The following is a 24,938-nucleotide window of genomic DNA, read 5'->3' as shown; positions in this document are numbered from 1 at the left end:
CACTATAAAGCCAGTTGCAGTGCAAATTTTTATTATGACTGAAATCAGAACAGAACAACAATTATTAATGATGACAAAATATGCCACAGTGCTTTATTGGGTCAAACACAAGCAGAGATCTGTAGTAAAAGGATGCTCTGTATAGTTAAATAGCTTGTCATTGCAATAATCCACACAATACAGTTGGCTACATCATATTCCGTCACAAAAGAAATGCAAGTATGCTTGTTTAATGACTGCTTCAAAAAGTTCAACATTGCAAGATACAAAACAGAAATTGATTAATCTCAGGAAAGATGTTGTGCTTGTTCTGTTACCTGGTGGGAACCGAAAATGCAAGTACTGTAAAATGCCAGTATATTCAAGGCCACCCCACAGCCTCCTCCACCTCTTCATGACAAGCACTTTTATAACAATAGCAATAGTTTAAATCATCAAATCATGTGTAGGGATGATTATAATTTTAAGAAATGTAACTCTCTGTTTTTACACAACACTATAGTGACTGAAAAATATTGTAACAATTTTTTAACAATATTTGTGTTCAGTGTAATCACTCCCTATCTTATCTTGATCAATCCATCAAAATGTGGCTCACTCAAAAGCTGTCAATATGCAAAATTTGCCTCAATTTACCCTGAAGAGAATATTGGCTATTTCAATGTCACATACTTTAGTCATTTAAATTTGGCTTATTATAAATTGCACCCTCTTTTTACACACTGTAGATAATATATATTTAGGGGTTTTACGTGCACTCCGGAACAACTACTCAGTCACATGTGTATACTGTATCTCTCCAGGATAATTTGGCTTAGTTCTCAGTCAGATCCCAACCCAATTCCTGTCAGAAATGTCATGGACACTGCACACACGACAGCCCCTCAAGACCCCTCAGCTCAATGTTTTCCCTTACGTGGATGTTGATGACTGTGGCAGTACACAATGACAAAAGAGTTGCACTCCAGGGTGGTTGTCAGAGAAGGTGAAGGAAAAATCCACATCAATGATCATCTTGGCTCAATCACATAGTGCATAACATTTCCTGTGGGAACAAAAGTGGTTTAGCACAATGAGTGGCATGTTGTGCCAGAGAGCCAACATAAAAATATAGAAATTAATGTTTTTATGTTACCTTGAGGGTTGACCAACCAAATTGTACAAGGCAATTTGACAAAAACAGAGCGTAGCTGAAAACCTTTATGGATGTATTCTCTCAATGTCTAGTATTCTCACAGAAGAAATCATAGTTCAGCTAACAAACTTTTTGCCATGCCGGGAATTAAAAAGTTACAGATTACAGGTCGGAATGTTGCAAGTAAAAAACATGATGTCCTAAATCAGCACAATGGCATGAAGATGTTTATGAAATTGCTGTATAACTCAGCAGCCAAATGTTTGTTAATAGAAGCAAATGCGTTAATAAAAGTATTAACATTTATTGTCTATGGATCCACACTGTGACCCTTGTTGCCATTGTCCAATAAATTAACGGATGGGATCCTCCGTAAATTGAGAATAGACTGTACCATTACATTTAGGCTCTGACGGTTTAACCAGAAGCGATCGTTTGATCCACCAAAATTAACCTCAGGGGGATGATGGGTTACATGTGCAGGATGTAGCTGAATCAAAGTCAAATGTCCTTGTTGTGAGTCTCTGTGTTTCAGCTTTTCACAAATACACAGCCCTGGTTTCCAGATGCTTCTCCCAAGAAAGGGGACTCAACTGAAGCCATCGCCCTTATTATGAACATGCCTTGCTTTGGTCTGCTACCCATCTCTCTCCATCTGCACCGCACTGTTGGCTATCCAGGGATGCCCTCCCTTGAACCCTGACATCAGTGAGTCTTTCTTATTTGCCTCATTTGACTGATTATGTAAACCTTTGTTCATCCATTCTAGCTCATTAGGATAGTGGGATACGTTTTGCATCGGTCATTTGTTATCAGTTTAGATTGGAAGGTTGTTTACAGATTAAAGTGTTTCCTAATTACTCAGATGCCATTTGTAATCAAGTCTTAACAATGAGAGCATCAGTACCTTGAGTGTAATTTCCTCTCTGGACCCAGATCTGTTTTGTTTTGTGATCTCAGGATATCCTATCACATCCTTGTTTAATTATGGTTTTGATTATGGTCCATCTGTGGAAAAAAGTCAATGAGGTGACCAGTTGTCAATCAATAGATCCCTTGGATGTTTATGTGAAGTTCTCCATTTCAAAATGATTGGTTGTTTATTGTACATAATGTCTACATACTGTATTGCTGACCTATTCCAAACAGAGGAATATGTTTAGTTTTTTTTGTTCTCAATGTTTGCACGTTTATATGGTTATGTCAAGATCTGTCCATGTGAGGGAGCTGTTTATTTATAAATAGAGACATTCTTCTCGTGCCTTTACAGTATTTGAGATGCTTTCGAAGCAAGCAATTGCCAATATTTTCTGCATTCATGTTTTGGTTTAGGAAATGAAAAGGGTCAGGATGAGAGGGAAGATGGGAGGGACTTAAAGGGGGCAGTGTTGGAAGTGATTAGAGATGAATGAGACTCCCTACAATATTCTTTTTCAGGGTGTGGATCTGGAGAGATGAGATGAGTGGAAGAGAAAGGAGGCAGTCAGGAGAGCAATAAAAGGAGTAGGCAGTGAGAGAAACAGAGCATTGGTACCAGAGAGACAGGCTAACAGTTACTTGACTTCACACCATCATTTTGTCACAGCCCTATTCCCTTTCGTACAGTTTTCACCAATTTAACATGCGGTAAACGCAGTTAAGGATTGAAGTATCAAGGATTCAATAAAAGGATTCAATAAAAACATGTTTCTCTATGTAAAAAGGCCATACTTGAATGATCATAATGTTCATAATCTTTTGTCTGTTTATTTTACTTATTCATTTATTTGACAAGTCTCTGTTTGGTCTATATCCTACCAAAAGTACCAAAGTGAATATAAATGTCATCCCTGACACCCCTATGTGCTGCCCTCATACATTGTGTCACATGCTGTGATGGGTCTTCAGGAAGTTCATCAATCACATCCTTTACAGCCGGCTAGATCAAATCAGGAATCTGGGCCAATACATGATCTGTCTCCTTCTGTTTCCACTCTGGGAATCTCTCCTATTCTCTCTCTGTAGATTCCTCTGACTCACTGAGAAAAAGGCTTTGCCATAAGCAAAATGAACAACTTTGCAATCAAAGGTCGTTTTGAAGTACTAACACTAAGATAAACAACTGTATTAGTTTGACATTCAACCCAGGTAACGTCTGTGTCTTTGGCTTTGATATTTGCAAGAAGAATTCCCCTTAAAAATTAGATGGACGACTTTTTATCTACAATCAGATTTGTGGCTTATACATCATCGTCATGCAAGCTGGATGATGACATTACGGGTTATGTTCGTCATTTGTTGGGGCTGTTCTGCAGATGAGTCACCGAAAACAGAAAAGGTACTGCTAGATGGAGGCTTCCTTCTGTAATTTGTACTCACCTACAGTACATACACTATAGTGCATGCTTTGCATGATATTAACCTTTACTTCACTGACCTTTTGGCTTCTCCAACCTTTTTACATCAATTATGTATGGATGTCCAGAAGTCTTATGTTGTGTTTCAAAGAAAAAGTTTATTTTCTGGTGCAACAAATACGTGTGGAAGATAAATGATCAAATTGGCTTTTGTACACACATTTCAGGGAGATTTAGTATTCTGAAACCTCCATACATGGTATTGGCAAAATGAATCATGAAACAAAAATGTCTACTCACAGTGTGAAAATCCTGATGAGAATTAGTCTGATTGTGTCGATTAAATCAAAAAAAGCATTGCATTCAGGCACATGAAAACATGCAATGGAGACGCCTTTGTGTCACTGAGAGCTTGAAAAACACATGGATAAACAGGACAAACACATATTTCAAAATGCAATGTGTGGACAAAGCAATAATATCGTTTGTACAGGAAAAATGCTCACTGAATCTGTCTATATATATATATAAAGCTGCAGTATGCTGTGTCTTAAATCGTAAAGATGTTCTGCAGTGTGTCTGTGCAGAAGAGCATTTTGTATGTGCCCTGTCTGGTTTTGGAAGAAGACAGGATAAGCGGGGAATCATGTGGAGTCCTGGGAGGTGTGTTTCCATGGCAGCGTGTGGCACTCAGCTCTTCCCTCCCCCCGAGGAGACAGATCTGCAGACTGCAGACTTCCTCACTTCTATTTTCATTGACTGGCTCTCTGCTCGTGACTCTAACCTGGTAACCGTGGACATACCCAGAACAGACTTCCCCGTTTTCATACCTTTTGACACAGGGATTCGTGTGGCCGCGGCCCGAGTTGACTGCACATCCGAACCGGACTGAAATAAATCATATGACATGTATACTGAGACAAAAATCTAACATCATCATCAGTTAACATCCTCCTTTAAAATGTACTGCAAGTGCATTTTTTGAGGGCACTGCATTTAAGCAAGAAGATACAGTATAGGAAAACGCATACATTCCATGACAGAAATAAACTTCATTTATGGCAGTTTGGGAAGACAAGGGGTGGCCATCTTGGATATTGAAAATCTAAAACGTCATTGCGTGTCTGCATATTATAGCCACAATCGTGTTTTTAAGGAATGTCACCATGCTGCATATAGCTTTGCACATTTTTTATACAGTGTCTGTTACATTAAACAAAGAATTGGGCAAGTGTGTTTTTAAAGCTGTGCCAAATAGGTTAGACTGAATTAAGTGAAAGTTTGTTAAACTGTGTGATGTTCATTTCTGCTTTTCTACTCCAAATGTGAAGGTTTGCCCACTTTAGTAAAACATCCAAATTGGTCATCACTGGTCCATGTTTAGTGAAAAGGGAGGAACAACATGGTCAGTCGGTGCCAGTACAGTGTTTGTTTTTCCACACAAGACCCTTTGAATGGCCCTTCTACCGTCAATCATCAATTCATTCCAGTGTTAGTATTATTCACAGGGAATGTATTCAATTGTTTATATACCTTGATAGAGTGCTATCTAGGGAGCACACACCACCTGATATCATTTTGAAACATTTCAGAAGCAACTGAAATATAGAAGATTGGAAAACATTTAGATATTTCTGTCTACGAGGTCACAAATATTTGAATCAAACTGTAAACTTGACCCCAGTGCATCATTTCATAGTTTTACTATGAAATTGACAACTCAGCGAACATACTGAGAGGACAGAATACGAGAAGGATTGTGCAATGAAACAGATCACGTATGATACTCACCACTGACTGTGTCGGTCTGGAGGGTGCTGAAGTGATGGGGGTGATGGTGATGCTGCTCGTCACCTTGCTGGGGGTGGTCTTTCCCGGGGTGGCGTTCGGGTGTCGTGGCGAGCGAAGTACCGTCCCTGTGGCGATGTCTTTGCTTTCTGTGCTCACGGTCAGTGGCCTGACCGTGACCATGGGACTGCTGTTGCTGCCTCCCTCTGCAGACCGCTTGATCTGCGGGCCCAAGTGGATGTGGATCTTGTTGTCCTCAGTGGTGGTGATGATGTTTGCGTTGGAGTTGTATTTCCTGACAGGAGCCGGCACTGTCTGCTTGTCTGGGGTCACCTTGAACACGGCGTGGCCGGTTGTCATCTCGTGGTTCCCCGGTGAGGCTGCCTCAGACACTGGGGTGGTGCTGACCGTGATGATGGAGACGGGGGAGAAGGCACCGGTGTCTGAGGAGGCGCTCCGACGCTCCTCAGGGGATTTGGCCCTGGAGATGGTGGTTATGGTGACCGGAGACTTGGACCGTTCTGGATCCCCCAAGCTTTCGCCGGCCCTACTCTTAGAGGACATGGTGGTGGGCTTGGGGACAATTGTGATCCGCGGTTTCTGCAGGCCGAGGGTGGGGATGATGGTGGTGCTGGAGAAGAAGTCCTCGACTCGAGGACTGGTGATCTCCAAGGTGGCCGTGCTGTTCTTGTGGTCGGGGGTTACTCGGATGCGCAGAGGCTGGCCAGGTTTTTGGGACATGGTCACCTCAGGGGGGCGAAGGAAGGACTCCTCGTTGTCCAGAGAGGTCACCTTGTCGGGGCCGGTCTGAGTTACAGTAATCGCCTCCTTCTTTTTCATCCAGGGGATCCAGGATTTTCTCATGTTCAGCTCCGTGGCAGCAGGCGGGTAACGCTCCAGAACGGTGGGCTTCTTCAGACCCTTCTGCCTCAGGTTGCTCATAATGTGGTTCTCCTCCAGGACCGACTTCCTGATGAACACCGCGGGGGTTTCCTCTTCGACAGGCTCACTGGTCACCAGGTCTGTTTGCACAGCGGCAGAGGTGACCGGCACGTCCACCATCCTCCTGCCGTTCATGCTGGGCCTCAAGGCACGACTGTAGCGCTTGGTGGCCTCCAGCTCCTTGGCGAGGCTCGCCACTTCCTGGATCATGCCCTTCTTCTTGTCCTCCTCCTCGATAAACCTCTGCTGGAGAACAGAGTAGTCCACTTGCAGCTGGGAGAGCTGGTCCTCCTTGTTCATCAGCTCGTGGATCTTCTCCTTCAGGGCTTGGACGTCTGCCTGAAGGTCTCTGGTCTTGGCCTCCTCCATTTTGCATCGCGTCCTCAGCTCAGCCTCTTGACTGACGGCCTCCCCTTTCTCAATGGCCTTGTTCCTGGCAACGTGACCCTTCATCTCCTCCAGCAACTGGGAAAGGGCATTGGCCTTGTCCTGCTCCATTCGGAACTTCTTCTCCAGCAGGTCGTACTCGTCCTCCGTCTTCATCAGATCACCTTCCACCACCTCGAGTTGCTTTAGGCGGTTTTTGAGTCTCTCAATTTCCAGAGTCAGCTCCTTGATTTTGTTGTCCTCGTCGGGGTGTCTGTAGTTGTCCTGGTTGGCCCTGGTTGTTCTCGATTCTCTCCCCGCCTCTTCCAGGCCGTCCATACGCTTTTTCATTGCGCTCACCTTGCATGTCAGATCCCTGCACTTTTCCTCTTCACTTGCGAGTTTTGTTTTCAGTTCGTCCTTCTCTCTAGTCGAGCTTGTCACTTTGATCTCCATCTCCGATTTCAGTTTGAGGAGCTTTTTGCTCTCCTCAATGAGCTTCTCTGTGACCTCCATGACCTTGCCTTGCTCCGTTTTGAACATCTTACTCAGATCGTCACTTCTTTGCTCCTCCTGTTTGATTCTCTCTGCCATGTTCTTCCTCTCGTCCACCAGTATCACTGTGAAGGACTTGAGCTTCATCAGGTCATCCTTCAGTCCCATTTCCGCCTGTTCGAGTCTTGACTCCGAACCCTCCAGGTCTCTCACACGACTTTTCACCGTTTCCATCTCAGCAGCCAGATCCTTCGCCACGTTCTTTTCTCTTTCCAGGTTTATAAGAAGCTGTGAACATTCGGTTTTACTCTTGTTAAAAGCGCTCTCCAGTTTCTCCAGATGGACCATTCTCTTCTGCAGTTTGTCCACCTCCAGCCTCAGCTCCTTGCCATGGCTCTCCTCGTCCTGCAGTCTCTTTCTCAGTTCCCGGCAAAGGCTCTCCGTCTTGGTGATCTCCTCGTCTTTTCCCTCCATTTCCACGAGCCTCTTACGGAGGCTCTCCAGCTCCGCCATGAGGCTGGAGTTCCCGCATTCCCCCTTGCTCATCTTGTCTCTCAGCTCCTGGTGGTCTTCTTCTGACTTCTGCAGAGCTCGGTTGCTCTCCTCCAGCTCCTCGATCCTGTGGCCCAGGCCTGCCAGCTTCAGGCGTAGCTGGCGGCTCTGGGACTCCTGGTTGGCCAGCTTGGCGGTCATCTCCTCATGCTCCTGGGAAAACTTGGCGGCCTTGTGCTCCAAGTCCACCTCGAGCTTGAGGACCTTCTGGCTGTCTTCCAGGGCCGTGCCGGTCACGGCGGTCAGGCGCTGCTCCCGCTCCTGCAACTTCTGGCTGAGGTCCTGGACCTTGTGGCTCTGCTGGTCGATCTGCTCAATGTGGAGCTGCCGTTCGTCCACCAGCATCAGGGCAAAGGACTTCAGTCGGACCAGCTCCTCTCGAACCTTCTCTAGCCTTCGGCTGTGGTCCTTGTCTTTACGAGCCTGGTATGCCTTTTCCTGCTCCAGCAGCCTTTTTAATCTGGGAGAAAGAGAAAGGGAGGGAGAGGGAGCAACAGAGAGAGGGAGAAACAGATAGAGAGAGAGAAATAGAGGAATCGAGAGAGACAGGGACAGGGCGAATGAGAAATATGTGAGTGAAATGGTGGCCAGCGTTATTAATTCAGCAGTTCCACTTCTGTCGTTACTCCAGCAACATTAACAAGTCAATTGCCTCTTGCGTCTTCCAACACTGTCATTCTATGTTCAATTTTCGTGCACTATCATTACTCATGTCCTGCACACGGACGCTAAAGTGAACGAGGCAGTGGAGTGTCGCCCCGGACGCTCCCGGAGAAGTCTGACCAGACTCTGAATGAGAGCATACCCCCCTTAGAACCCTGTGGGCAGAGGCAGCCTGAGTGGAAGGCAGGCGAGCAGAAGAAATGGCCCAGGCATGATAGGAGAGAGGGAACAAAGGAGGGAGGCAGATTAAATCCCAAACCCTCGTGATTCTCACCAACAGGGGTCCCGCTCGCTGACCTGCGCACCGAGCCGGTGATGTGATGTGACCGCAAGGTGCCACATCACAGACGCGCTGCCGTGGAAGGGTAATGACAAAACGAGCGGGCCTCAAACAGGGGGACGCTGCCACCTGGTAGAGAATTGTTTGTGCGATTGGACCTTGATGGAGTCACTGGAGTAGATGTTTAACTAAGCTCTGCGGGAGTCTTGCTGCGGATCCCGCTGTGCGAGTGCTCCCGGGGAGATTGTAACAGGTCGTTTCCATGTGGAAGCCACACACACACACCACATCAGAAACCTCCAGGCATAATCAGCAGCACAGAACTGCACGGCACTTGTCTTTGGTTTCCAAAACCTTGCTTTGCATTACAAAAAATGCTCCCTGCATAGCACACAGAGAAACAGCCATTCTAACAATAGTCATGATAGCAACCAGACTGTGCCTTGTTTGCCCATAGTTTTCAAAGGCTTCAGTCTTGTCTGAAACTGTCTAAAACTTACCCAGTAGACACGATGAAGGGCAGGTACCTCCATGCCTAGTGTGTTTTGAATTGTGCAGGAGAGCCGGATGGCTAAGACTCTCGGCTAAGGTCCGAGAGGGCCCCCACTCCACAGGGAATTAGCCATCACATTCCAAACATGTCATCAATGGACAATGAAATGTGAATGTTGTGTAAAACCAACACTGCTGCAGTAGCGGGTGATGTCATCCCTCCCATATAAGGCATATAATGGTGCTGCCCTTGTTTGGACACAGAGGAGGAGGGGTTCAAGGCAGAGGGGAAGGCTTCTCACACTAAATCTCTCCTCTTTCTCTTCCTTTTCCCTTTCTTCTCCCCGGTGCATGAAAACGTGGTCGTCGTAGGGAAAGTCTGAAGGTTTTCAAGAGCCTTTTAAACCCAGGTACACAAGTAAACGTATTGTCAGATAGAATGGCTTCCTCTCCCTCAACTCACTCTGTTGTCTGGCCTGACCCAATTGTCTTGTTCGTCTTGCAGCTGACAGTGTTTCCATAGAAACTGGGCAACAATGCAAAGGGATAGTTTTGTTTAGGAGAGTACAATACCAGACTGGAGCTACTTTCCAGTTCATAGATAGTAGACAGCAGATAGAATCAATAAGATCAAATGTCACCTGTGTATGTTGTCATGAGTTTCAATTTGCGAAATCACAGAATACTTACTTTATTTCTCACCAAAGTGGTTTCAAACATGTACAGTGTATAGATGCTAAAAACCCAGTACATGTGCTGTAGAGGACACCAAATGTTATGGAAAAGTTTCAAATATTGCCATGTGTGAGACCTTCATTAAGCTTCAGCTCCCAAGACGTTTCTCCAGAGAAACAACACTTGTGGTCTTGTAAATCTAGAATAATCCGGAATGCCACACGGGTGATGTCACTGGGAGGACTAATCATAAAACTTGCGTCACAAGGTCCAGAGTGGCCTTCACACAGAGAATGCTGCTGATTAACAGCAATGCGGATAAACTGTTGCATGATAGCTCACAGCATGTACAGTATTAGTGGTCTGTGCAGTGTTTCACATATATAGTAGTTCATGAGCACTATCAGCCTTTTTCAGTGTATCCAGTGAAACCTGGTTGTGTGACAAAGCATTGGCTTAATTAGATCCAGTGCTATGCTAAGACATGGTGTTTACTCATTCCTTACTGCAGGGTGAGTGTAATGTGTGAGTACGCTGGTGTGACCTTTCCCCTCAACTAGCGTGGCATTATAAAGTAACTTCTATAGCAGATGACCTGAATGTTTCCTTGTGGTCATTGCTATTCATAGCCCCACTGATGACAGAGGCCTGTCAGCGAGGGGAGGGACGCGTGGGACAGGATAAACACACGGCACCTTTGCTTAAACCCACTTATGCTGCTAATGTCAAACCAGTTACAGTCGCCATAGCCACATTTCTGTATATTCTTCTCAAGGGCAATATGTTTGCCCCAACGGGAGGTAACCCTGTGTTACCAAGCGATGGTACCCAAAACAGATTTCCCGCAATATCATGTTCACACCTCACAGATAAACAGTTTAGAGACCTCACAGAGAGCCTGGCAGTGAGGGAGGTTCTGCGATGGTCTGTGAAGTGTAAACAGAGAGCATCTTATTACCCTGGCTGAGTTCCCCTCTGTGACCTGGCATCCTTTCACAGGTGCCTGGGATGACATCACCCACTGTGTGTCTCTGAGATGATTCCACCCTGGAGGAATGTGTTATCACATGCTGTTGAGAGACAGCCGCAGGGAGGGGAGGGAGGGAGCCGAGAGTGGGATGGGGTTCAACCTAAAAGAGCTCGAAAGTGTGTGTTGGGTGTATACATGGTACGTCTATGCTAGAATATTGCGATGTATTGAGATGTCTGTTGAAATAAGCTGTGAAAGATTTGAAATAAGATGGTGGAGAAACATGACCTGATAAAAGCACACTGACAGCAGTTGCAATCCATGAAGAGATAAAGTCTTCATTCGCATGGGCTCCCTATAAACAGGGCTTAGAATAACAGTCACCTGTTGTCAACCCTAGCCAGCCAAGACAGTATAAATAAAAAATAACACAATTCACATATAAACATTATCAATAGAATTTGAATCAAGAGAAACTTGAACTAAATGTATGTGGTCAACTCGTTATTCTCAGCTCACCAACCCTAATCCCCAAATAAATCCTGTCATCTTCAGACCTCGTCAAACTAACCGTGAAAACTCTGTAAATGTGTTGAGTCATCCAATCAAGAGTCTCTCTCGCTGCCACATCCCGACCTCCGAAACACCCCAGCGCAACGTGACTCTGACTGAACCCACCTGTCACGGGCATTTCCTTAATTCACTCCTGTGCTACACCACCGAGGAGAACATTGGACCACGGTTTTACTGGCCTGTCTGACGTGAACAATAAAGTCTTTGAAGTTGTAGAGAGTGTGGTCTGCAGCTGTGCCTGCCCGGACTCGGCCCCTGGCTCTTGTTTCCTGCTCGTCTCCCTGTCATCTCCTCACCTCTTCTCCTTTTTCTCACCCTCTCTGTCTCTCGGCACGTGAATACATGTTTCACCACAGACCGAGAGCTGCGAATGGATGCTATTCCCTCCTCAAGCGTGTGGATGGCTTGAATGCTTCAAGCGACACAGGCTCAAGCACGGAATTGAGGAACTCTTTGATGCAGACTGATTGCAAAGATTTGAATACGGCATACAGTACGCAATATTCACGTGTAATATTCCTAGTGTTGCACATGCAGTAATGTGCCATTCATTATTATGTACATTTTAAGCGGGCGGCCTTTTCCTCATGGAGAACATTGATTGCTTTGGTTTCCAAACCATGACCACGGAACTCCATGTTGGTGAATAAATAAGATGCGGTCATTTTGCCAAGCACAACATCCTCAACAAGCGTGCAACCTCACTGTTAAAACACCCCCAAATATTTAGCTGTTGCAGCCAAACAACTCAGTCTGTTGGCCTCTGGTATATGCTTAGAGTAAACTTGGCCATGCACAGCACTGTACAGATGGATTGGGTGCTGATAAGTCGTGTCTATCTGACCGATCCCCAATCTGGGTCTTATCTGATTGGCCTGCGTGCCTCAGGTGATGTCACGAACGTCATCTGATATGTTCAGACTTGCTGCTCTTTGGACGGGCAGGAAGTGTGTTGTCTGTGACGCTGTCTGCTGCTCAGATTGACATCTGGATTCCAGCTCCTATATGAGCCTCACAAGTTCCACCTGGCCTCATCGTGCTGGCATTGAGTCCGTTTTTCTTTCTTTCTTTCTTTTTGCTCCTGACCTATTCACAGACTTGCTCAGTGCCTCAGTCGAATAAAGGTGTTTGTCAGATGGCCTTCACTCTATAAATGGGCTATATGATGGAGAAAAGACAACTTGTGACAGACGCGTGATGGGAAATAGGCCTGTTCAGATTTGGAAAGGCTTTAAGAAAGTTGTGTATGTGATTCTGTCACAGCACAGTAAATCTGAGAAGCGGTATCCTTAAAATCCAGCAAGCCCCACCACCCCCACCCCCCCCCCCCCCCCCCCGCCCCCCAACACCGTAAAAGGGTTTAGCCGCTATGCTCGCATCGCGATTCCATGCGAGTGCCGTTGTAAAGGGCTCCATCCATACTATCCGCATGACCCTGCCTGGTGTGTCCGTTGTCATTGTCCGAGTCCATTCATCACTCCCTGGAGCTCAGTCTCTGTCAGCCCTAATCATCGGTGGCTGGCAGGGCACCTCGGGGCCTCTCTCAAACCAGCCAGGGCCCCACGTCCCTCTGTGTCCTACACGCTACGCCTGTGGCCTGCGAAGCTCCCTTTGGGCCCCTGCGTCTCATGTGGCTTCCACTGCGGGTCTTTGTGGGCTTCCCAGGAACAGCGGGTATAGCAGGCATTGGCAGGACGGCACAGGGTATGATAGGGGATTCCGCCCCTCCCCCCCCCACCCTTTGCCCCCCCTCCTATTTTCCATCCTGCCCTACAGTGTGCGCTCCTCCTGCGCCCCTCATGTGCCTCTCGTGCGCAGAACATGACGGGGACACGCTGTCCTTTGTCACTTGTTTGGGTATTGAAAAATAGCTCTCCCTCCCTCACCCTCCCTCTCCGCGCTGCGCGGCGCTCCTCTCACCTCTCCCTCTCCTGCTCCAGCAGGTTGGTGAAGTCGTCGCTCTTGTTCATGAAGTCGGCGTGCTTGCGCTTCTCTCCGTCCAGCTCGTTGACCGTGCGCCGGTGGCACTTCTCCGCCATCAGCAGCTGCTCCAGCATGCGCCGGTACGTCTCCCTCTGCTTCTCCTCCAGCCGGTCGAGCTGGCGGAGGAGGAGGGAGTCAAGGGGGCCCCAGTGGTCACGTTCAGCTCATGCACAGTACACTGGGGTTCCCGGAGAGTCCATTTTTCAAACTCTTGATAGAAGTCGAGGCCAATTACAGTTGTATTTCGTATCGTTGAAATACAGCATAGTCACATCAGAGTATCAGTTTTTTGTTGTTGTTTTTTTCAATCCAATCTGTATGTTTAAATCTACGGGCTTGTATTGCCACAGGACACTGGCTGGTGTCCTGTGGCAACTTTTCTTGGGACACTCACCTCAGCCATGGGTCTGTCGTAGACGTCGTCCAGAGCTGTCGTGTTGGTGGTCAGCAGGCTGTCTCTCTGCAGGGCCAGGAGGGGCTTGGAGGGGAGCGCCGAGCCGTAGTGAGCCTCCAGGGCTTCTGGTCGTGGATGCTCCGACTTCAACATGTGGATGATGTCTTCTCGTGCCTGAGAAAGGAAGGAACGGCGGGGAGAGTTGTGTTTGAGTACCCCGTGTGATGCTACGCAGAGCTTCAAAATAGTAGAACACTGTTGACACATTAAGCTTGAACTCTGTAGTTGTCCTCTTTGTATTTCTCATTTATAATTCATTTTCAATGTTTGGGGCTTTGTTTGGTTGGGGGTTTTACATGTTTGATGTTTCCAGAATTGTCCACTGGGTGGGGTGAGAATAAAAAACAACATTAAATAACCACAAGGGAGTGCTGTTCTCCCTTGCTGGTCGCCCTGACAGGTCCTCTTTCATACTTTCAATTCTCATAACACGCATTCCTGCATAGGGATGGAGGAGACTACAAGACCTCTTCTTATTCCTCTCCTAGAAATGGTTGACAGACCATAGTACTTATCCCTGTTATCGTCATTTGGAATATAATTTGCAAGTCATTTAAATACCATGAACATCACCACTCTTCTGTTGAATGGTCTTTCAGAGCATGCCGGTGCATTATGTTGACCTTTTGACTCATGATGTTTTTCGGCTGTAGTGCTAATGGAAAGCGATCTTGTGTACACACCCAAGCAGATCAACCATGGAAAGCGGGACAGGGTGGGGGGGCATGGATACCGACGACATTCTGTCCCTGGAGGATGGTTTATAAATGGAACTCCATTAGAAAGTAATCATCAGGATTATTGCAGGGCAGCAGTTAGGTCTGTTTCCTGAGTCCACCCTGAACCATCTGTGGGGGGGTACCACAGAGGCATTATGAGCAGTATCCTGAACAAAACTGTATTTTTTGAAACCCTTTCATATCATTTGGGAATGTATTTAGTGTTTTTCATTTTAATTGTATTCCACTTGGTATTGCTAGTTTATGTATCCTTAGTATAGTTAGACCATATATCTACATTTAAGATTCCTATATGTTTATTGTAAATGCCAAAGCAAAATCCTTGTCTGTGCAAACTTTCATGGCGAATAAATCCCTTTCTGATTCTGATTCTGATCATATGTGTACCGGAGTTGTCAGCTGGGTGGGATTTGAATTTTGGAGCTGAGACTGTAGTGCCAGACCAAACTTTACCAAGCACAGGTTGAGTATTTGAAGGGATGTAAACAGTGTTTTGGCCGAGGTGTGGATCAGGGCTCTTATCGGCTGCCAAAAGTATTAGTGAGACCGAGTATGTGGCTCAGGTCACAGCAACATGTCAACCCTGACACACAGAGGATGAGACTCCACCCTGCCAGGTATGACCCTGGCCCGGTGTTAGCATAGCTCCGTGAAAACCAGGGCTAGGCTGCTCCAAAGAAGACTCAGTCATTCTTTGTTTTGCACCCAAAATAGACCTCTCCTGCAGCTAAAAGTTTTGATTTAACAAATTTTGGTCAGGTTGGGAATTTGTGAAGCAAATTCGTTTTTAAATGAAAGAATTTGAGTGTCAAAACATTACTATAGTTTCTCTCTGGCAGGTGTTTTAGAGAAAGTACTAGAATCTACTGGAACAGCTTTGGGGAAGCCACACTTGGACATCACCATGGAGACTCACCTGCACCTCTCCCTCCATCACACCCAGCAGGCGGAGAAGGTCTTCTTTAGAGAGATCTATCAGTCCCGATTTTCTCCCCGAGTTTTTTGGAGGCGTTTTCCCCGTTGCTGACACAGCCGTTTTCCTCTCTCTTTCACCTTGCTGACCCTTCATCTTGCTCTTCATCTGCTCCGGTGTGTTCTCCTTTTCCTCTCGGATGAAGGTTTTGGTGGGCGGGGCCACGTTGATGTGTTCGTCCTCTGGACCTTCCATGGCACTGGTCCTTGACCTCATTCTCTCCTGCCGCTGGAGGGATAGGTAAACAACCATGGTAAACAACTTTAAAGATACTCAATTCCACATCTCCAATTGTACCGTCCAGAAAAATCTTCAGGATTGATTCGCTGTCAACAATGAGTATTCTCTCTTTGAATTGGGCTATTTTCGACCACTGGGATGTGATATCAATGCTCTCTCTGATGCTTGTGCTCGAGGATCATGTTTTGTTTACAAGGCCAGAGCCATCTGTGTTATTATCCCTGGAGAGAGAGGCAATAATCTGAAAATATTCACTGCCACTAAATATGCCAGGAGGTATTTCTGGAATGAGAATTGGTCAGCCATGGGTTTTCCACAGGACATATCATACATATTTGGATTGATTTGCTGGTAGTGCTAATGAAAAGAAAGACGTTTGACGACGAAAAGTGTTCACTTTTGTGATGCATTCGATCTCTGGACTTCTCAGAACAACAACAGAAATGTGTCTCGTTCACAGCTTCCCTGTGGGAACTCAACATCTCACTCGTGGCAGGGTGTGGGTCCCAAGGCCCAAGGCGCACACAAAATCATCTCTCTCGCGGGAACCTGAGAACACGTGGAATGAACGTGGTAGAGAACATGTATATTAGGTGTAACGTTCATGCGGGAAATATGTGCAGTGCTATCCGAAAGTGGGCCTGCAGTACTTCATGCGTGAGTGTGACTATGTTGAGAGGGTCAGTGTAAAGACACGTGGACTTCATGCTCATAATTAAAGAGCAGGAACACGGTTTGACAGACGAGCGCTCCCGCCCCCCCTGCTGTTCCACCTCAGAACCATCGTTTCCATCGCCCCCGAAGAGCCAGAACCGTGCCTTCCATCGTATCACATCGGGGGAGGGCAAGGCCTGACGGCCTTTGGACATTGATCAAAGACCCGTGTGTGTGTCGTGGGGGGGTGGGGGGGTAAATGTGTGGTTAAAGTGGGGATAACAAGCCACAGCTTTGACAGATGGGCAATTCGATTTAGTCACTAGATGAGAAACAATTATCCCCGCGTACGGATCTGTGACTCTCATAAGGGAGACACCTCGACTGTGATGACACGGACAGCTGTCTTCCACACCCAAACACAGGGGGAAATCCACATCCTTGGAGGTACCGTGTGGGGTTCCTCAGGAAAGGAACATGAGGCCATAGGATCTGAATGGAGCCCGAGTTGCTCAAGGTTGTTCCTCTGACGAAAGCAGCGGGTGACTCAGACTGAGAGAATTCTGGCAGCCATATAGTAGCAGGCACTTCAGAGCTGGGTGTTATTAATAGTTGTTTCAGGGGAGTAGCCAAGCCCTCATGGGTATAACCGAAGAGCTGTCTTCATTTTGAGTGTCAGTTTGATTTGAACCAAAAGCAAAAACTTGTGTGTAGGAAAATAAAACCGAGACAAGCCTGACGTTACGGCAGTCACAATATTACGCACCGTGTTTACATAAAGGCTCTGTATCAAATAACCAAAACACCCTCTGGGGAAGCGGTGGCCATATTTATTGTGTTATTGTAATGAAACGGTGCTTTGCTGTAAGGTAACTCTCCCTGTTTATTCTGCTCCATCTGCAAAAGATCGGCAGTCAGTACAGATGATTCCTTGGGCAATTACGTTGTTTCACACGATGACCTTAGCAGCATTAGGCAGTGATGAAGTGCAGCTCAAGCACTCATGGGCAATTCAACAGCTCAGTCCTCACGACCACACAGTAGATATTTATGGAGATACGATCATGCTAGACCGGTCTTCCTGATTTACACTAGAGCCTTGCTAAAACCTGGGACAGCTGTGGCTTGAGGGTGATACACGAGTTCTCGGCCCGTGAATCCAGGGTCACCGGGTAAATAAGCGATGGACCCCCACACCCCTAACCCCCTATATTTGAGCCGGACCTTGGGCAGAATGGCCTGCATGCACAGCTGTCTGCAAGTGAAATTTCTCTGTGTATTTTTAGGGTCTGTCCACTGGTGCTGGTTTGACCCATGAGAGGAAACTCAAAGGCTATCAATTTATAAGTCATCAGCGTTCTAACAGATGCCAATTCTTTAATTGAACTGCACAGCTGTAGGTGTCTCACTGGCCAGATGCCGTCTTGTAAATAACCCCTCACTACTCCTTGTCAGTCAGCCTCTAAAGAGGAACGTTTGCCCACTGGAATTGCTTCCCAGCATTCCCTGTGTATATTTTAAAGAGGTATTCAAAAACCTCTGATATTCAAAGACACCCGTTTATATTTAGAAGTAAAATGAGGGGTTAGTGATAGCCTCCTCCATGCAAACATTCCTTCCTGGGCATAACAGTGCAGCTAATCTGGGAAACAAGGGCTGGTGTGAGCCAGTTCAGCCGTCACATTTGTAATTGACATGCCCGGTATTAAGATCTGAAAGCGTGACCAGACCACATCCTAGCTTCATGCGGCAGTGGTTCCATTCTCTTACAGTGCAGAAGTACATGGTGTGGCGAGAAGAAGAATGCTAAGTGCTCGGCTAAGTTTAACGCGTCAGCTCTCAGCACTTTCCGTCGCCGTCGTCAGACAAGTCATTTGAAATGCGTAGGGTGGTGGATCAATTTGCAACTCCATCGCTGCACGTGAGATGGTTTTATGTGTGGTGTCTGGGAGAGGAGAGGGCCCCCTCAGGGCATGTCTTGCAGTCTCATGTACTTAGCACCGGTAAAAAAAAAAGAAGAAAAAAAGGGTTCTGACAGGTGGTGGCAGCTGTCCAAATTCCGCAACAAGATATTGTCGCTCAATGTGAAATGTCTTGGTGAAATGTCTTTTACATAGAATTCAATTCAGCCACGGGAAGATTCAAATGTGCCTAAAAAAAGGCATAGGAGGAAAAAGAAATAGATTTGTTTTGAGGACCCGAGGGTCCAGCTGACTTTGCTACAATAACTCACTGTTGCAGGAAAAGGGGACAGCAAAATCCAGACAGCAAAATATTAGGCCACCTATTTTAGTTACTGCTCTTTCGTTTTACACATTCAGTTTGTGGTTATGATGTTTTTAGTCAAAATCCTTTCCTCAACACATCACCTCTTCTGGGAAAAATCAATCCACCCAGCCTTTTACTTGCCACAGATTTTACTTTGGGAAGTTTTGTCTTGTATAATGTTGACAATGTACAGATGTCAACTTTAACCGTTTCCAACTGTCAACTTCAACAATTTCATAAATCAAACATTATGTGTAGTGCCATGGTAACCTTGGCAACCCTTTGTGGGATGAAATTGTATGTCACGACAGAACTTAACACAGCTTTGCACTTCATTAATCAGATGATTACACACAAATGCACTTGGGGGTCCGCATCGCCCCATGTTGTATTCGCGAGCGCAGCTGCCACTGTCAGTAAGCAGCAAGGCTGGAGGAGAGCAAAACCATTGGGGTTCACTAAAACAAAGCTCCTCGCTTCATCGTGAGTCAGAGCTTGGTTACAGCCCGCTGACACTCGGTGAGAGAGGTACAGTCTGAGCACCGGGGCACCACACACCTCTGACAGTGTGTGATTAGCCACCGTGTATTATGTTCCGTCTCCCACCAAGGGGGAACGCTGACCGTCAGGGGTGAGCAGACGGTCAGACAGGCTTTCCAGTATCTCATCGCTGTATAGAACGTACTTTCAGATTTGAGGCAGCACTTCCTCTACGACTCCTGCTGTAGCTAGCTAGCCACGTTGCAATCCGAGTCCCAGACAACCTTGCAACTAGACGAGGTCAATGAGTCAAGTGGCTGATTAGAGTGTTAAGACGAGACTGTGAAACTCTGTGCCAGCAGGATACGTCTGTCTCAAGTGCAGAGATGACAAAAGTTATCACTTTGCCTAATAGAACCATCTAGGCATCTTTCTTTAAGTACATATTTAACACCGGTTTTCCAGTGTGCTGAAAAAAATGGACTTCTTCCTATTAACTACAGTGCAGCAACATGCACCCAAGTGTGTCTAGTACTGTACCAGCACACTATCAATGTCAAACATTTATGCCAAATGCTGACACATACTGTTCAGTTGAGACAGCCATACCCCTTGCAGAGCTTGTCTGGTTACAGTCCGTAGTATTTTATGAAGATGAAAATATAAATGTTCCCTTATCTCATCACTGTCCGGCACATGCACGTCCTCAGCCAAATCATCTCGATAGCTTTCAACACAAGTATTCATTTGACCTAAATAACCTCTCCAGACATAGGCTCATTTGAAATCTCACTCAGGGGTTTTGCCTACCCATGTGATAAAGACATTTTATTCTTTAGGCTATTTATTCTTGATGTTGAATTTGAATCAGTACTTCTGACTGGAGAAAACACTTAGACCTTCCTTTATCTTTGTGTCCTGTGCACACAGTAGCCAGAAGTCTTTTGTGGACACCAGTGCCTCCACATTTAACTTGATAGACCATGTCCTCTGACCATGTGACATGTCATCGTTACCTGCCTCCTTAGAAGGGGATGTCACAGTCATAAAGTACAGATGAGTGGGCAGCAGATCCCTGTAAAGGCTTGGATAAAAATAGAAATCCGAAACGTGGCCAGGTTCAAAGTAACCCTCAGCAAGAAACCAGGTCAGGGGTCTCAGTGAGCACAGATAGAGAATTTCCGAATCCGACTGGAACAAGGATATGCTCACTTATATGAAAAGCATCACAGGTAGCTTAAAAGGAAATGTCTTCCAAACATCTGGCATTCCAGTGGCAATATGTGCCCAGCGACAAAAACCGTCAAAAATATATTATACGTTTAGAAAACGAAGGACTATCAATACACTAAACTGTTATTGCTTTACCATACGTCAATAGCAGTACAGGATGTTTTGAATAGAGAAATTTGGGTGGGCCAGAGTTTCACTATTCTCAATTCAATTAAATTCCCCAGTCCAGGTCATTCTGCAACAGGAATGCCTAGGCAGCAGAAATGGCAGGGTTTTATCTTCATATTTTCTCAGTGTGCCTCATCAGCATAAACGGGTCCAGTGAGCTGACATCACAGGCCAGATGTACTGTAGTTCTCCAGCAGGCCACTTTCACATGCCTTTCAGATGGGATGAGGATGAAGTCACTTCCCTCATAAACGGAGAGGCAAGAAAGACAGTGGAGGCACAGAGAGGGGAGAGAGTGAGACAGAGAGAGGGAGAGAGAGAGAAATTTGTGTGAGTGATTGAGACAGCTCGAGAAGTAGGAGAACGAGGGGGGGGGGGGGGCGAGGAAAAGTAGTGTGTGTGTGTGGTGTGTGGGGTTAGCTGTTGACTTTTACTGAATTGTTACTTATTTATTTTATTTCGTTTTCAGCCCATTTCCAGGTGCCATAGCTAAGCTAAGGAGCTAAAATAAAAACGAATTTAAGGAACGTTCAGATGTTTGGAGGATACATTCTTCCTGTAATGACTTCCTGCTCTAGTCTCTATTAGTCACCAACTATACACCTGCACATCGTCCTCCTCTTCATCCTTATCTTCTTCCTCTTCCTCCTCCTCCTCTACCTCCTCTCTGTGAGCAAGGGAGATGACCTCACTTTAAGGCTTGACTGACTGACGATGTTGGATGGTCCAGCGCTAATGCTTTTTTTTATACCTCGGTCAGCTGTTGTGAAGACACACCCTTGTGGGAAATGAAAGCATCAACAACACGTGGTCCTCCCACTCTGCCTCTGAGATGGATTAAGTCCCACAGTACCTCCACACAATGTTATTGGTGCTGCACTCATTAGTTTTGACAGGGATGGCCAGTAAGTCATAATAGTTTCATTGTTAAGCACACTGGGTGACCAAAGCCCCATAAACAACAACCCTCCCCTCCACACACACACACACACACACACACACACACACCACCTATGGTTACTCTTCTGCTGCAATGGGAATGCTGGTGTTGTTCTAAAAACCAATCACCAAGAGTTGCTTCCCTCACTCTTAAGATTGCTGAGCTGAATTGGTGAAGTGTTCTCATGGCTCACCATCTTATCTGTTTGGGCTTCTGGCTGCTGCTGAAGTCATGACACAGGCACAAATTAAAGCAGATGATTTAAAGAAGAACACTGCCAACAAACTTACAAGAGCACAGGGGAATGCAGTATGAAATGTGGAGTTACGGGCTGGAGGGGAAGATGCTTATACAGCCAGAAATATTTTGATGCGCATACATAATAACCCATGAGTCTCCAGCTTATCGGTGATATGGGACTGACAGCACACTCCATTAAAATCCTAATGAAGATTAAGGAAGGGCAGTAAAATTGTCCAACTGTAAAGCCCTCGTCATTATCCTCTAAGAAATCATGGGTTCAACTGCCTTAAAGTACAGCAAGTTGGCCGTATCAAATAGTTACACAGTTGAACTGTGTGACATTTGAGTTAAACAATTTGTTTTCTGATATCATGATAGGCTTTCTTGTCAGGGTTTCCTGATCCAACAGTTTTTTTTTACCAAAATGCACCAATTGAAATGTTCCGATAATATTATTTTCCTCCCAGTTGAAATCCCGATTTAAAATATCATGAAAAACTCTGGAAAATCTACTGATGGAAGGATTTTTATGTCTCCAGAGATCAAGGTGCATGGAACAATGGCTGCCACTATGTCAACATTGAGGGGGTGTGGGGCCACCTCTGTGAACTGGGTCCCCTCAAACACAGACGTCTCTCATGGGCCCTCTCATAAAAAATCAAATCCCTTTGGAAAAGTACGTACGATATTTATCTTGTGTTTGGAAAAATCATTTACTGGGATTAAAAAAGCTCCAGATATGAGTCCAATTTAAGTATATCAGTAAAATCTCTCATAAAAACAAAACAAACAACAAAAAACCCCAGCTCAGTTCCAGTTCAACTGGAAATCACCTAGATTTATTACTATTCTGCTGCGTCATTTTTCACCACAAGCCATTTGGCCCACTGCATTTCAACCATCCTCTGGAGAGAGAGAGCTCAAGCATTAATCTGCTAGAAGATGTAATCAATGAATGCCTGCCCATGTACCATTTCCTGAGCTGGGCTTGAACAGGACATTAGACCAGCACTGTCGGTAACGCTCAATCACAGCCCACTGATTCACAATGTGTCTCGTCCATTTGTGAGTCAACATCCACAAACCTGGACTAGTGGGTGCTGTTGTTTGGCATTGTATCTTCCATTAGAATTGATATATATATATATATATATATATATATATATATATATATATAGCATCATAGCCAAATAAATTAACTGGATGTCTGTGGAATTGTTAGGTCAATAATAGGTTTATCACAGGACTTCATCTATTGGACATGTAGGATTAGACCATGTATGTACAGTAAATCCAGTGTATTTGAAGCAGATATGAAAAATTAGTTAAAGGCATAAATCTGAATAATTTCTTACCTGCGCTCAGCAATCCCAAATCGTAAGGGTGTAAATATTTCAGTCACTAAATCACTAACTCTCAGAGTATAAACTGCCTGACTTTTGTTAGTGTTTGACAAGCTCAGGCACCATCACTACTGAAGTTTCACAAAAGTATATCTTGTTCCTCCTGTCTTCTAATTTATCTCTCAGTCTGTGTCCTTTCCTTTCTCTATGTCAGGGTCAAAGGAAGAGTAGAAAAAGATAAACAACCAGCTTTGTCCTCTCCCAAGTTTGGGCCAGCAGTCTTCTTCACACACTGAGAGGATGAGTGAGAGGGTGAGTGAGCGAGCAAGCAAAGAGAAGAGTGAGTGAGTGGGCAAGACCAGGAGAGAGGGGAGAGTGAGAGGCAAAGGGAAAGGCTGAGATAGGAGGGGGGGAGGCAGGAAGAGAGAGAGAGAGAAAGAGAGAAAGAGAGAGAGAAATAGATAGAGAATGAGAAAGAGTGCAAAAGCGAGAGGGTACAAAACAGTACAGTGGTGAGTACGTGGTGGGCAGCTGTCACCTCTTTCAATAGCCACTTCTGTTTGAAAAGTCAGTCCTTCCTTCAATTGGGGATATCCAGGCTGGGATAATGAAGCAGATAGAGAAAGAAGTGAAGCTAGCCTGGTATGTCAGGGAGACCCTCTCCTCTCCTTTTCCCTTTTGTTCCCAGGCAGAGGAGTGTAGACCAGTGCAGTGACTGGGCTAAATTTAACCAGTGTTCTCATTCACTCATGGCTGTTAGCAGCTGAGCACATGGAGGGAGTCAGTTCCAGGCCCCTCTGACAGTTGAACACAACCCTTCTCCGGCAGGGGAAGTCCAGCCTGACCACTCCCGTCAGAGGCGGGGATAGCAATCTCTCACTCTCTGCCCGGTCAAGTGACATTAACCTTCGCCTTCCTCTGAGACAAGGCCAAGTTGTGGGTTATTGTAGATCAAATGTGATCACCAACCTCAACCATTAAGGATTGAACAAGTGGGTCGAACTGAATTAACCCGCAGTCAAGTGACGTGTTAAATCGTTTGAATGTCAAATGACTTGCCTGTATTGACGTCTGTAGTTCAGCCTAGTGCATGTTTGCTGCCCACCAACACAGTCATAAAACATAGTGTACTGACCCAAAAAACAGTAACCCTTTTTAGAAATTCAAAAAGCACACCTCATGTAAATCTCATCAATATAAATGATTTACAAACCATACACTTGACATGCCATTGCATTCCTTATTTAATTGTACACAGAAATACAGTATATGTCTGGAAAGCCCCACAGCATACCAAGTGTGATATTGCAGGGTGACAGCCATGTGTCGTGGGTCCTTAATAAACAAAACATTACTGGTCAATCTCCACTTACCCAGATGAAGTCATATAGCTGAGGAGATGTCGTTGAGGAGATGTTTCACATGAAGGGTCATTTGATATGTTTAGCCCATAAAGTGGTGGTGGTCCTTACATTGTGCTTCAGTGTTTTACTTGTGGTTAACATGAGTCACCTGTGACCAAATCTAGGCTATAGATAGAATTGTGCTGTTTTGAAATCAGTCACCATTGAATTCCCAATGTTTATTGTGAACCTTAAATAGAAATAGAATCTTGTAACATGGCAGCTAAGGTTTCAATGTAACAGAGAAAGTAAACTACTGTATAAATATGAAATAGTAGGTTAGGTTTTACAGAATTTGGGATACTACCATGGTAACAGTGATCTGTATTCTGTCTGACTATCCCCTGCTCAGGCAGAAATACTATATCATCTCATTACAGAGACATAATTGAGTCAAGTCCTCTCCTTCTCTCTGCCTCCTTTTCTAATGCCCGAAGATGTTTATCATAGTCGGATCATGTTTGGGTAATTCATTTGACTTTACTCTGCAAGCAAGACTGGTCAAGCCATAAGTAACTTTTAACTCATAAAAGTAGTTTGAGTCGGAAA

General features: G+C 45.5%; 1 protein-coding gene across 5 annotated transcripts; it reads right to left on the bottom strand.

Moving 5' to 3' along the window:
• Nucleotides 1-68: 68 nt before the first annotated feature.
• On the bottom strand, nucleotides 69-23,776 carry LOC124468569 (filamin-A-interacting protein 1). Of its 5 annotated transcripts, XR_006956201.1 has the most exons (9): nucleotides 22,999-23,323; nucleotides 15,361-15,645; nucleotides 13,645-13,818; nucleotides 13,188-13,366; nucleotides 5,263-8,074; nucleotides 5,005-5,069; nucleotides 4,302-4,359; nucleotides 917-1,045; nucleotides 69-317 (listed from the first exon to the last, which is right to left on the bottom strand). XR_006956201.1 is itself a non-coding variant. In XM_047021368.1 (8 exons), the coding sequence occupies exons 2-8, from the start codon at nucleotides 15,631-15,633 to the stop codon at nucleotides 1,025-1,027; spliced, it is 3,582 nt and encodes a 1,193-aa protein (XP_046877324.1). In that variant the 5' UTR covers nucleotides 15,634-15,645; nucleotides 22,999-23,323; the 3' UTR covers nucleotides 69-1,024. The 5 variants fall into 5 exon arrangements, 4 of the variants coding, with proteins under 4 accessions (XP_046877324.1, XP_046877325.1, XP_046877323.1 ...); XM_047021368.1 differs by having other exon boundaries at nucleotides 69-1,045; XM_047021369.1 differs by lacking the exon at nucleotides 5,005-5,069 and having other exon boundaries at nucleotides 69-1,045.
• Between the last annotated feature and the right edge of the window lie 1,162 nt (nucleotides 23,777-24,938).

Source organism: Hypomesus transpacificus, chromosome 6 (genome assembly GCF_021917145.1).
Source record: "Hypomesus transpacificus isolate Combined female chromosome 6, fHypTra1, whole genome shotgun sequence".
Taxonomy (NCBI): domain Eukaryota; kingdom Metazoa; phylum Chordata; class Actinopteri; order Osmeriformes; family Osmeridae; genus Hypomesus; species Hypomesus transpacificus.
The sequence above is the reverse complement of the archived record's forward strand: the minus strand, read 5'-3'. Positions and strand labels throughout refer to the sequence as shown.

Bases quoted from the DNA above. Each gene is read 5' to 3' on its own strand.
- LOC124468569 (XM_047021367.1), bottom strand. From the start codon at position 15,633: ATGAGGTCAAGGACCAGTGCCATGGAAGGTCCAGAGGACGAACACATC. The intron at 13,367-13,644 runs GTGAGTGTCCCA...CTCCTCCGCCAG, and splicing joins ACGACAGACCCATGGCTGAG to CTCGACCGGCTGGAGGAGAA. The intron at 8,075-13,187 runs GTGAGAGGAGCG...TCTTTCTCCCAG, and splicing joins CTGGAGCAGGAGAGGGAGAG to ATTAAAAAGGCTGCTGGAGC.